This window comes from Indicator indicator, chromosome 4, assembly GCF_027791375.1.
Source record: "Indicator indicator isolate 239-I01 chromosome 4, UM_Iind_1.1, whole genome shotgun sequence".
NCBI classification, from domain to species: domain Eukaryota; kingdom Metazoa; phylum Chordata; class Aves; order Piciformes; family Indicatoridae; genus Indicator; species Indicator indicator.
The window spans coordinates 38,994,554-39,007,743 of NC_072013.1; the positions used below are offsets into that span (position 1 = coordinate 38,994,554).

The 13,190-nt window shown below is 40.3% G+C and overlaps 1 protein-coding gene across 1 annotated transcript in view; it reads right to left on the bottom strand.

Moving 5' to 3' along the window:
• CDIN1 (CDAN1 interacting nuclease 1) overlaps positions 1 to 13,190 on the bottom strand; it is a 139,923-nt gene that overhangs the window by 70,656 nt on the left and 56,077 nt on the right. The window contains exons 6-8 of the mRNA XM_054400470.1: positions 10,833 to 10,912; positions 10,387 to 10,436; positions 6,695 to 6,762 (exon numbers count right to left, since the gene is read on the bottom strand). Of these exons, the coding sequence (XP_054256445.1) occupies positions 6,695 to 6,762; positions 10,387 to 10,436; positions 10,833 to 10,912 (198 nt within the window). The remainder of the gene's footprint in view (positions 1 to 6,694; positions 6,763 to 10,386; positions 10,437 to 10,832; positions 10,913 to 13,190) is intronic.

The following is a 13,190-nucleotide window of genomic DNA, read 5'->3' on the forward strand; positions in this document are numbered from 1 at the left end:
TTATGCATGCAATGCTGTGTCAGATTAAATGAACCTTTGTAGAAAACCTGAAGCAGAGATATAAAAATGCTTCTTTGTCATCCCTGCATTTTTATGTCTTCATTATAAACATCATTAATTCAAGCTGTCATACAGTATTTTATAACCCCCCCAAAATATTCAAAATAAAGAGGTATTTGCTGATGGAAAGAAGAATTTCCCCACATTAGGATGTGTTAAGATTAATCCTACCAACAGCACAAATGTAGATATACTGCAGCTGTCTTCCTGGGTTTAGCTTAATGTTAGCAGAATGTTGTTACAAAAATTAATAATAAAAAGAACAAGAAAATCCTTCACTTCCAGAAAATTTATTAAAGGAGAGAGAAGCCACAATTTTAGTTTATCCTCCATCCTGCCCTCTGTAGAATTCATCCAATTTCAGAACACACACAAAGACTTAGAAATTCTGTCCATATTAACCATACAATTTAATTGCTCACAAATATCAGAGCTGAATGTTTCAAGAAACAATGAGTGAAGATACAACTGCAAAAGACAAAAGATGCTGCCTTAAAGAAAAAAAAAGCCCAAGCAAGCCCTTAATATTTTCTAAGCTGTTGTCCTTGATTTCCAATGCCATTACACTGGTATTTCTGAAACACCATTTCTCCATTAGAATTTGGAGTGACCTGGTCATTCAATTCCAGGCATGGCTTTCTGTCTTCACCCAAGCTCAACTAATGGCACTACCTAGTAACAAGTAAGGCAATGTAGCCCCTTAACACCTACTGGGCTGTTGACATTGTCATGCATCCCATTCGCCTTTCTACATCACCTTTGATTAAAATTAATGGCCCATTCTCACTGTTGGGTAGCTTATTTCCAATCCATTTATCAGGTTAGGACAGTAGTTTCATGGCCAGTGTTCAGAACTGGGGTTTTTTGAATACTTTGTGCATATCCTGGAAGGTTCAGCAGTCTGAGTCCAAGGCGCAGTTTAGTGGCAAGAAAAAAAAGAACCACTCTTAGAAATCAAAACATTTTAGAAGGGCCTCAAGTAAACATTTTAGAAGGGCCTCAAGTAAACTTCTCCTCTCTCATTGAAGAATATAAGGCTGAAGTATTTTTTTTAATATAGTGAACTCATACTGGAAGTAGGACAGCAGTAATTTTGGTTGTAAACTCGCTTCAGTGCAAACTGCAACAGTTCTTTATTCTCTTTTATAGCTGCAGTATTTCTTTTGAAAATGGAGAGCATTTCTTCAGTGTAGGCACACCCTACTGTAAATACAAGTCTTTGCAATGGATCACTTCATTGTAGCACCCAATTAGCTCCTAAGCTTTGCTAGGATTTGGAGACAGACTTCATTGTTGGCTGTTTTCTTTTTTCAAATGTAGATTGCTATATTGACAAAAGATATTAACAAGCTTTTAATTTAACAGAAACTATGGACAGAGTTTTATGCCATAACATAAAGATGAATCAAGGTTCTACACAGCCAGCAGGACAAGAGAGGTTATTCTTCCCCTGTACTCAGCACTGGTCAGGCCTCATCTTGAGTCCTGTGTCCAGTTCTGGGCTCCTCAGTTCAAGAAAGATGTTGAGGTACTGGAAGGTGTCCAGAGAAGGGCAACGAAGCTGGAGAGGGGTCTGGAACACAAACCTTATGAGGAGAGGCTGAGGGAGCTGGGAGTGTTTAGCCTGGAGAAGAGGAGGCTCAGGGGACATCTCATTGCTGTCTACAACTGCCTGAAGGGAGGTTGTAGCCAGGTGGGGGTTGGTCTCTTCTCCCAGGCAACCAGCACCAGAACAAGAGGACACAGTCTCATGCTGTGCCAGGGGAGGTACAGGCTGGATAGTAGGAGGAAGTTGTTCCCAGAGAGAGAGATTGGCTGTTGGTGGGATGTGCTGCTCAGGGAGGTGGTGGAGTCACTGTCCCTGGAGGTGTTTAAGAAAAGCCTGGATGAGGCACTTGGTGCCATGGTCTGGTTGATTGGATAGGGCTGGGTGATAGGTTGGACTGGATGATCTTGGAGGTCTCTTCCAACCTGGTTGATTCTATGATTCTATGATAGCCCCTTAATCTCGGTAAAATTAAAAGTAAAAAAAAAAATATATATATTTTTTAATCCAATTCAATTTAACTGTAACCTGCTGTTGTTTAAAACAGTCTAGGAAAGACATTAGGATGCCCCAGTTGAAATTTTTGTTATTTGAAAACACACAAGTAGCAGCAGAAAGCTCAGTCTTTTCTTCCACATCTAACAAAATTCAGGGAAATGCACCTTAAAAAAAAAAACAAAAACACCAAAACCCACAGGTGTAACCACATTCCTGATAGGTCAGCTTGGCAGGTCACTGAACTGCAATTTCATCAGCATTACTTTTCACAGATTCATAAGAATGGTTTGGGTTGGAAGAGACCTTAAAGCTCATCTAGTTCCAACCCCCATGCCATGAGCAGAGGGACACCTCCCACTAGCCCAGGTTGCTCAAGGCCTCATCCAACCTGGCCTTGCACACCTCCACAGAGAGATCATCCACAACATTCCTGGGCAACCTCTTCCAGTGTCTCACCACCCTCACTGGAAAGAATTTCTTTCTCATCTCCAGTCTAAATCTGCCCTCTGCAAGCTTAAAGCCATTGACCCTCATCCTATCACTAGAATTCCTTGTAAACAGTCTCTCTCCATCCTTCTTGTAGTCCCCTTCAGGTATTGGAAGGCTGCTATTAGGTCTCCTCAAAGCCTTCTCTTTTCCAAGCTGAATAAATCCAACTCTAGCAGCCTGTACCCACAGGGGAGGTTCTCCAGCCCTCTGATTATCTTCAAGGCCATTGTGGTGGGTTTTAAAAATTAACATTAAATTTGCCAGACCAGCTCAGATGGAAGCAAATGGAAGCTGTATTTACAAGCAAAACTACAATGAAATGCAATGAATATGTACAAATATACAATATTTACAGGCATTGTTTTGGTACAACTAGCTTAAGTCCCTTATCTCTTCCAATGGGATTGTTTAGAATTATCATTATTTCCCTTTTTACACCCAATAGTGATTTATTTATATTTTTACCACTTTCCGTCCAAGATCTGTGAAAAATTTTTAAAGGCATAGCCTAAAACTACCACACCTCCTCTAGACCTGCTCCAGCAATTCCATGTCCCTCTTACATTCTTCAGCAGACTCCTTTCATCAAAAATTCTCAGTAATTTTTCAAATAATTTGACACAAACACTTTTTTTTTTTTCCTTCTGTTTGTTTTATGCCTGATTCTATGTTTTCACTTGGTTTCTCCTAATGTTTTGTACTGGAAAAAATCTGTTGAAGTCCATGTTTATTATCAATGGGAGTTGTCCATCACATGAAGGAACGTAATTACTACTTCCTGAAGTGCTTTAAAGCTTTAGAACTTGAGGGAAAAAATAGAATTAAATTATAAAAACTCCCCAAACCCCACCAAAAGAAAAATCCTAGCTTTTCAGCCCAGGTATGTTTCAGATTGGTCCAGAAGCTAGAGGTAGCCTTCTGCACCCTAAAAATCTTTTAGCTCTTCTATGGATTAAGAGAATAATTTAAGCACTGCTTGAAACCCAGCCCACAGCAGATTTGACAGGTACATTTATGAATCCTTGGATATGAAAATGATGTTGACACAGCCTAATAAGTAGTTTCTCTACAGATTCCTCATTAATTTAGATTTCCAACAAAACTACAGCATCATCTTTACCATAACTTCACACTCAATCATAACCATTTAACACATCATTGTTCTTATACTAGCCTCTGGATATAACAAAGAAACAAAACAATTCTGCTGTTGGTGCATGAATGAGCAGCAACTGCAAATGTAAGATGACAGCAGAAAACACCGATCAGATTTCATGATTTATATCCAGGCTGTTACTGAGAGACGACTTGGGGGGAACCAAAGGAGGACAAGATTCCAGACAAAGAATCATAGAATGCTTTGGGTTGGAAGGGACCTCTAAAGGTCATCCAGTTCAACTCTCTCTGCAGTCAGCATGGACATCCTCACCTACATCAGGCTGCTCAGAGCCTCGTCCAGCCTGACTTGGAATATCTGCAGGATGGGGCCTCAACCACCTCCCTGACCACCTCTTGTGGTGTTCCATCACCCTCATGGTGCAGAACTTGTTCCTAACATCCAATCTAAATCTTCCCTTCTCTTTTTTCAAACCATTGCCCCTCATCCTACCACTGCAGGCCTTTGGGAACAGTCCCTCCCCAGCCTCTTTAAGGTGCTTGAAGGCCACTGCCGGGTCGCCCCGTAGTCTTCTCTTCTCCAGGCTCTCTACTCTAGGTCAGTAGCTACCCAGATAGCTAAATACTGTCCTAATATACTCATGACAAAGACTCAGAAAAATAAAGGTTCCACACAGAACCTGGACATTCCTGGCATTTCAGTAAGGTAGGTGAAGCCATGAGGTTTTGAGAGAATGCTGCCATTGATACTTCAATCTCAGATAAGGATTTGAGAGCTGCACTGTTGCTGAAGAGAGGACGTGGTGTGTGAGAAGTGCTTAAATAAAATGCAAACCTCATTAGTTTGTATAGGTTTCAAATCAGTTACTGGATGAATTTGAAGGTGCTTCTTCAGACCTGTAGTGTTCAAAAGCTACCTGCTCCAGAAACAGACAAATGACACCCTGGACCTGAAAAGTTGTTTAATGCTCCAGGACTGTACTGGGGCAATTGATATTCACTGTGTCCCTTGCTTGTGCTTTCTTCTTTCTGTAATAGACTCTCTGCTGCCCATATAAACATGGCTGATACAAACCCCTGCTGTTCTTGAAGAGCAGTACATTGAATACCAACTTAACATGGAAATCACAAGAAATCTGTTTCTTTAACAGGTGTTATAAAGTAATAGAATTGCAAGTAGAGCAATCTAAGTCGTCTTAAAAACTGGAATGCAGTCTTACTCACAGCCTAAAAAGCCTGAATTTGTTGACCTGTAGGAAACACTGTCATCTCTACTGCTTTCCTCAGGTTTTCTTCAAGCAATTGGGCAACTAATTTTGCCAAAAGAAAAGATTTTATTGTGAGGCATTCTCTAGGGTTCATCTTGCAGATGCTTAAGAAAAGGCTTTTGTGTTCTTTTGTTTGCTTGGATGGTTTTTTCCCCCAATAAAATCATACCTAGAACCTTAGAGGCACCTGCATAGCACAGAAGTAATAAATAGAACCACTTAATGTATCTTAAATCATGACTAAACAACACTTCAGTATACATAAAAATGTAAACAATAAATTAAGTTTTATATTGTAATCAGTTCATCTATTCAAGATACTTTCATTTGACAGCACAAATTTCTTCAAGAGTTTATTTCTAAAGGTAAAAGTGATGCTTACCCAAGGTCATGAAACGTCACAATTTAAACCTCACTTGTGTACTCCACAAGCCAAACAAAATTATAATCTTTGGGTTGAGGATTCATCAGTGAGTCCTCTAGGTCCATTCCTTTGTATTATGACAGGATTGATTTCTTCACCAGCCTTGATGGATGAGAGTCAAGCCTAGCCTTGAATTTTTCATTGAAGGTGATTCCATAACCTTCCCTGGCAGTTTGCTTTACATTTACTGTTCCTACAACTGTTCAGTCTTTTAACTCACCATCATCTGGGCAATTACAGCTTAAGCCTATCACCTGTATCTCTGCTCTTATAGCCAAGCAGGAAAAAACACCTCCTGCCATTTTCATAGTGCCATGGGCAAGTTGGGATAAAATAGTTATTTCTGCCTTCCATCATTCTTCACTCACACTCTGTTCCTTCATCATATGGACAAAACCTTTTAAAAACCTTCACAATCTTTCCATTTTCTTGAACTGAAGGTTTCAGAAAAATCTTAACCTGAATCTTCACTTTAGGGGAGATCAGAGTTTCTGGGGAAAACCCAGCAAAATTCCTTAGTTTAGTACAAAACTCAACCATTAATGAGATAGAGCATTTCATTTTGTTAGTGTCTCATCACATAATGAATCCAAGATTTAAGAAGTCATTGTGAAGTTTATTGTCACAGTAAGAGAAATTAAAGTTTATTGTCACAGTAAGAGAAATTATGCTTTAAACACTAATCATTGTTGTAATGGCACTCATACAGAAGAAATGTAGGGCAGGCTAAGAGGACAATAAAAAGAAAAAAAAAAAAGAAATTAAATTCCCAAATAATTAATCCTTAAAAAAACCCACAACAAACCTTAAATACAGGGATTGTGAAAAGAGTATTTGTACTGCTTGGGAGGCAGGGGAAAAAAAATTCTGCAGAAACTGCACAGAAAGCTAAACGAGTGAATCCTCTGGCAGTTCTTTAATACATAAAGCATTCTGAAGCTAATATTTCTTATGCTTCCTCCTAAGTCTCATAAGGCCTAGATTATGGCTAATATCTCATGACACCAAAAGTAATACTGCAGCAGATATTAAAGCATTTTTTTCCAGCTACTTATTCTATAAAATATTAATTGCAAGCCTGTGCATGTGCTGTGTATATAGGGTATTAGGTAACTGAGTTCCTGCTCAGTTCTAAATCAATAAAAGATAACATGTACAGCATCAATCATTTTTTACTCATCCTTTACTACCTAATACAAAGGCTGTTGAGGCTTCTTTTTTTTCTTAAGTAAACAGTCACCAAAATCTTTGAAGTTAAGGATTCACTGGGTGGCCTCTACCAGAAATTCTTACCTATGAAAGAGAGATTTCTTTCCAAGAGCATTTCTCGCAGCAAGACTTCATGCTCGTGTCCAATGGCGCTGAGAAGTTTGGGTTAAGAAATGGAAGATGACTGTGGAAAAGAACCAACTTCAGGAAAAAAAAAATCACAGGTAAAACAATTCCTAATACAATCTATTTTCCTCCATCTGCATCTCAGAAGTGATCAGTGATTTGCACTCTTTGATATTCCTTCACAGAGGCATTTTAGCACTCAGTGAAAATCAGACTGCTGTATCTATCAGCATACACTTTACAAAATTAAGACCCATTAGATCATATTTATTCAGTATAAATAAGGATAATAATTTCATTTTTGGCTCCAATGTAAGAGGAAGTGTGAGCTTAAAACATGCAATTAAATACCTTTTAGTTGCTCTTCACTGACTAGGGTATCAATTCAGCAAAAGTTGGGGTTTTTTTCTTTATATTCTGAAATTGATAAGCATTAAATCCATCTGAAACACCTTACTGTAAGAAAATACCCTTTTAATTGCTTTTTCAGATGCATGAACTAACGACAGGGCAAGATGAAATAAGATTTGACAGTGAAGTCCTTTTCACTTCACTGATGGCCTGTGGATCCAAGTCATCACAAGGATTTTTTTATGTATCCTCCTAGAGGTCAAAGTGGTGGAATATCATGGCAAATGAGCTTACACTAAAAACGGTTAAGTTCCTAATTCTGTTTAGAATAACTTCTGAACATTTAAATTACAGATTATTTTACCATTAGAGTGCAGGACTTAATCTCGAATCACAGAATGGCTGGGGTTGGAGTGACCTCCAAAGGTCATCTAGTCCCTGCAGTCAGCAGAGACATCCTCCACTACATCAGGTTGCTCAGAGCCTTGTCCAGTCTCACGTTGAACAGGGATGGGGCTTGACCACCTCCTTGGGCAACCTGTTCCAGTCTTCCACCACCCTCAAGCTAAAGAACTTCTTCCTAACATCCAATCTAAATCTGCTCTTCTCTGATTCAAAACATTGTCCCTCATCCTGTCCCTGCAGGCCTTTGCAAACAGTCCCTCTGCAGCCTTCTTGTAGCCCCCTTCAGGTACTGGCAGGCTGCTATTAGGTCTGCCTGGAGCCTTCTCTTCTCCAGGCTGCACACCCCCAGCTCCCTCAGTCTGTCCTCACAGCAGAGGTGTTTCAGCCCTCTGATCATTTTCGTGGCTCTGGACCTCCTCCATCAGGTCCATCCTTCCTGTGTTGAGGGCTCCAGAGCTGTATCAATACTACATGCTGAGCAGCATAAAAACTAATTGTATGGAATAATTTCATATATCTAGATGGATAGATAGATAGACATAGATAGCTTATATATATATATATATATATATATATATATATATATATATGTATGTATATATATCCATGTAGGTATATATACACATATATATCACAGAATCACAGAATTGTCAGGGTTGGAAGGGACCTCAGGGATCACCTAGTTCCAACCCCTTTGCCATGGGCAGGGACACCTCACACTACAGCAGGTTGCTCGCAGTCACATCCAGCCTGGCTGCAAAAACTTCCAGGGATGAGGCTTCCACCACCTCCCTGGGCAACCTCTTCTAGTGTCTCACCACCCTCATGGGGAAGAACTTCTGCCTAACATCCAATCTGAATCTCCCCACTTCTAGTTTTGCTCCATTCCCCTTAGTCCTGTCACTACCTGACACCCTAAAAATACACACATGTACATATAGCTATACATACACACACAGGTAAACACACACACACAGTTTTTATCACTTGAAACCATATATTATTTTAAGCTACTAACAGTTACAGAACAAAAGGGGCAAATTAAGAACAGCAAAAATGGAAGAAGAATACTGCAAACAGAATTTATAATGCACCATAAGCAGAAACACTTAGACTTAGTCTATAACAATACCTGGTATTGATGTATGGCAATGACCATGGGGCAAAACTTGTAAATAACCTCCCAAGCCATTTTCTACTCCTGCAATCTAGCAGCCTGGTTTCCCGTAAGCATCTGAACTATTACTGAAAAATAGCCTCTTGGCATTTACAAAGAGGTTGACTTCATACTTTAGTTCATGCATATACAATTAGATACTTATATTTAAAATCAATATGCAATCCTTCAGAAGGCATTATGCTTTTAAAACCTTAACTTTAAATTGATCTTTAACTATTTTATGCACCTCAAAATTAACATCTAATTCAGCAACATGCTCGCAGATAATGCACTAGCACGGCTTAGTATTTTTCTGGGCCAAAATGGAATTGAAAATCTCATTATTCTCATTGATCATAGAATCATAGAATGGTTTGGGTTGGAAGGGACTTCCAAAGGTCATCTAGTCCAAATCCCTTGCAGTGAGCAGGGAGATCCTGCACTACATCAGGTTGCTCAGAGCCTTGTCCAGCCTGACCTTGAATATCTCCAGCCTACCTTCTGGGGCACCCTGTGCTGCCAGTGTTCCACCACCGTCATGGTAAAGAATTTGTTCCTAACATCTAATCTAAATCTGCTCTTCTCTCATTTCAAACCATTGTCCCTCATCCTGTCCCTGCAGGCCTTTGCAAACTGTCCCTCTGCAGCCTTCTTGTAGCCCCCTTCAGGTACTGGAAGGCTACTATTAGGTCTCACTGCAGCCTTCTCTTCTCCAGGCAGAACACCCCCAGCTCCCTCAGCCTGTCCTCATAGCAGAGGTGTTCCAGCACCCTGATAATTTTTGTGGCCCTCCTTTGGACCTGCTCCATCAGGTCCATCCTTCTTGTGTTGAGGGATCCATGTTGTATGCTGATCAGCAAAAACCCTAATTGTTCTCGTTCTGTCTACTGCAAACCTTTGCAAACAGTCCCTCCGCTGCCTTCTTGTAGGCTCCCTTCAGGTACTGGCGGGCTGCTATTAGGTCTTCCTGGAGCCTTCTCTCTTCCCCAAGCTGAACAACCCCAGCTCCCTCAGCCTGTCCCCACAACAGAAGTGCTCCAGCCCCCTGTGTACTCAATAATTTCCCTTGAAGAGCAGGCCCCGAGTTTGAAATTGTTTATTTGATAGCAGACACAGGATTTCCTCCAGAGCTAGCCTCATTTCCTTTAAGAAGAAGGAAAACAGCAGCATAAGAATGTTAGATATAAATTCAAAAATACTAATCAATCAATCCCACCTAAATTGCACTGAGTTAAGACTCATACTCACAGTAAAGCAATACTTTGGCAGGGGAGTTGGACTCAATGATGTCTGCAGGTCCCTTCCAACCTCTGATGTTCTATGACTCTATGAGTCTAATGCCATAAAGCTGAACACTATTTTTGCAACTTATTAATCACAGAATAGTTGCGACTGGAAGGCATCTCCAGAGATCTAGTCCAACTCCACTGCTCAAAGCATGGCCAGCTGAACAGAAAACCAGACATGCATTTCAATTCATCAAACCAAAAGAGGTTCAATCAGGCAGATGAAGGTGTAGCCACCAAACTGACAGCTTCCCATGGTCCATCTGATTTTTGTTGAACAGTGTAACAGCAAGCTCGGCGCTGACCCTCTGGCTGATTGAATGTAAAACGGAGGAGTATGAAATGTGGTTTGTGAAGCAGAACTTTATGTCAGGTTAAAGCTAGACACATCTCTTCCACACAGACCAAGCTCGTCAATTGTGCACCTAAAATTTTATGGGAAAGGATACTGTTTGATGCAGTCCACCAGTGGTCCATAACAGCAGTCATTCACAGTGCACTGCAGACGAATCAGAGAAGTGGTATAGTGATGGGCAACTACACAACCATTAGAGTTAAACAGTACTCTTAAAAAAAACAGTAATTACTTTTCTTCCAAAAGGCTATCAGATGCTGTTCAGATTTAATCACAGCAAACAAAAACTGCATGCTTTTATTCACTATAAAAGCCAGCTATTAAAAAAGCCAAACGCTCCCCTCACAAACACTGCACTGCCATTTATGGTGCACCCTGACCTCACTGATAGTTTACGATGACAGTAATTAAATGAGGTTTAAAATCTTTTTTTCTTTTTTTTCACTCTGCTAGGCAGATAACAGCATTACCACAGAGGGAAAAAAAATCAGAAAAAAGAGAGGAGAAAAAAATTCATAAAAAGACAAGTGTGATTAATACCTGATAGACTTGATTTGCTAGAACTCCATCTGGAATCTGAGAAGGGTCCCGTAGCATACTATTTATAAGGGTTTTGGAGGCTAGGCAAACAAAGAATAAAAACATACAAAAAACCCCTGTTAGCTCAGTTATCCACTTGGCAGCAAGAGAGACTTGCCTTTAGAAGGAAAACATTGATGATGGTGATAATTTTGAAAAGGATCAAACCAGCAACTACAAACTTACACATTTGTAGCTACTTAGTGATTCTGATGGAATTAGCTCTAAAAGTCTTGAAACACCAAAGGATTTTATTAGAACAGGGTGAAAGCAGGACTTTGGTTACTTACTCAGCTTCTCTGGATGGTTTGTGCTTCAGAAGTACCAGGTAGCTCCTAAGGAAACTGCTTAGTATAAAGAAAATGCAGCTCAAAATAACCTTAAGATGGTTTGTGCTCCAGAAGTACCAGGTAGCTCCTAAGGAAACTGCTTAGTATAAAGAAAATGCAACTCAAAGTAACCCTAAGAAGACTATTGGTTTTTTATTCACTGATATCACAATGAAAGCAATAACATGAATCAGGCGATGCCTTTAGCTTATTTTCAATAACAGATCATGCAAGAAATGTTTGCTCTCCGGATGCTTAACCTAGGTAGTGGAATAAACCAGTTAATTACTAAGAGGACTGGAAAGATTGTGTTCTAGAAAAGGTTTCTAAACAACATCAAACATTAAATTTTACAGTTTCTTAGAGAAAGAACCACACTGCTGCATAAGCACAAACTGCCTCCTTTTTGGGAACAACAGCTGGTAAGAGTAGCCAGTGGTACATTTATACCACTGAATCCTTAAGTGTAGAGCAGGCTTGAGACCAGCAAGATTCCCTCTTTGCCAAAGATTTCCTGTGTGACTTCAGGCAAAGTCCTTTAACCTCTGTGTACTTCAGTAAACAAAGCAAAAAACTACTCTTTTCCTATTCTTTGTCTGGTTTGCCCCAGCTCAGGGCCAAAGCTCTGTAACCTTCTTCAGTGATTGAATCTAAAGCCTCAGAGGACTCTCTGAAAAGGATTCCTGGAACCTGTGACATGAAGGGATCTGCCACAATAAGCAGCAATGCTGCTCCTGTAATCAATGTGTGGAATTGCTCTGCTGAAAGTAGACAGTCATTTTAACCTGAATGTCAAATGTTGTCTCTTCAAGACATCACATTCAGTTGAAAGTAGCATTTTCCAAGCACATTTATTGTTTAGAAAACTATACCCTACTGCAAAGGAAGAGAAACCTCACAATGAGTTCAAGGGCACTGCAAGAGCTACACTGAATGGCATCAATACAGGCAAGGGCAAGGGTTTGCCCACAGTTTTTTAGAAGAGAATGATATAGCAAGTCAAAAGACTTTCAGATGCATCATGCCAAGTTACCTAATTGTATCTTAGTAATTTCACATTTTTGTAGGTGAATAGTAAGAATAAACATGCACTGTACTTCAAATTTGTAGCCTGTTGTGTACACAGGACAAGAACTATGACCATGTGAACCAGAAGGCATTGTATATATATTTATTAACACTAAAGTTAATAATGTTTTTTTAGTAGGTAAGAATAAAACACAAGGAACAGTTTGCCAACAGAGAGGTTGACAGAATGGTAATGAAGAGTGTAGCTGATGAAGACTGAGTAGAATTCACTGTTTTGAAAGGCAACTAAAAAAGTGTGACCTGATTATGAAAAAAAATTAAGCTGTTTTATGACTGATCAAAACCCAACAGATTCACCCTAGGGAAATGTTTAACTGGATGCTACTTTGCCTAATGAGTTACAGGTGAAAAAAATATCTCCTCTAATTCTGAGAGTGCCAGCTTTGAGACAGGTGACTCTCCCACTTTGTTCTGCTCTGGGAAGACTTCATGTAGAGTACTGCATCCACCTCTGGAGCCATCAACACATCAAGCACATGAACCTGATGGAGAGGGTCCAGAGGACCACCAAAATGATCAGGGGGCTGGAACACCTCTGCTACGAGGACAGGCAGAGGGAGCTGGGGGTGTTCAGCCTGGAGAAGAGAAAGCTGCAGGGAAACCTAATAGCAGCCTTCCAATACCTGAAGGGGGCTACAAGAAGGATGGAGAGAGACTGTTTCCAAAGTCCTGCAGAGACAGGATGAGGGGCAATGGTTTGAAATGAGAGGAGATGAAGATTGGATGTTAAGAAGAAGTTCTTTAGCTTGAAGGTGATGGAAGACTGGAACAGGCTGCTCAGGGAGGTGGTTGAGGCTGCATCCCTGGGCATATTCAAGGTCAGGCTGAACAAGGCTCTGAGCAACCTGATCCAGTGGAGGATGTCCCTGCTGACTGCAGGGGGTTTGGACCTTTAGAGGTC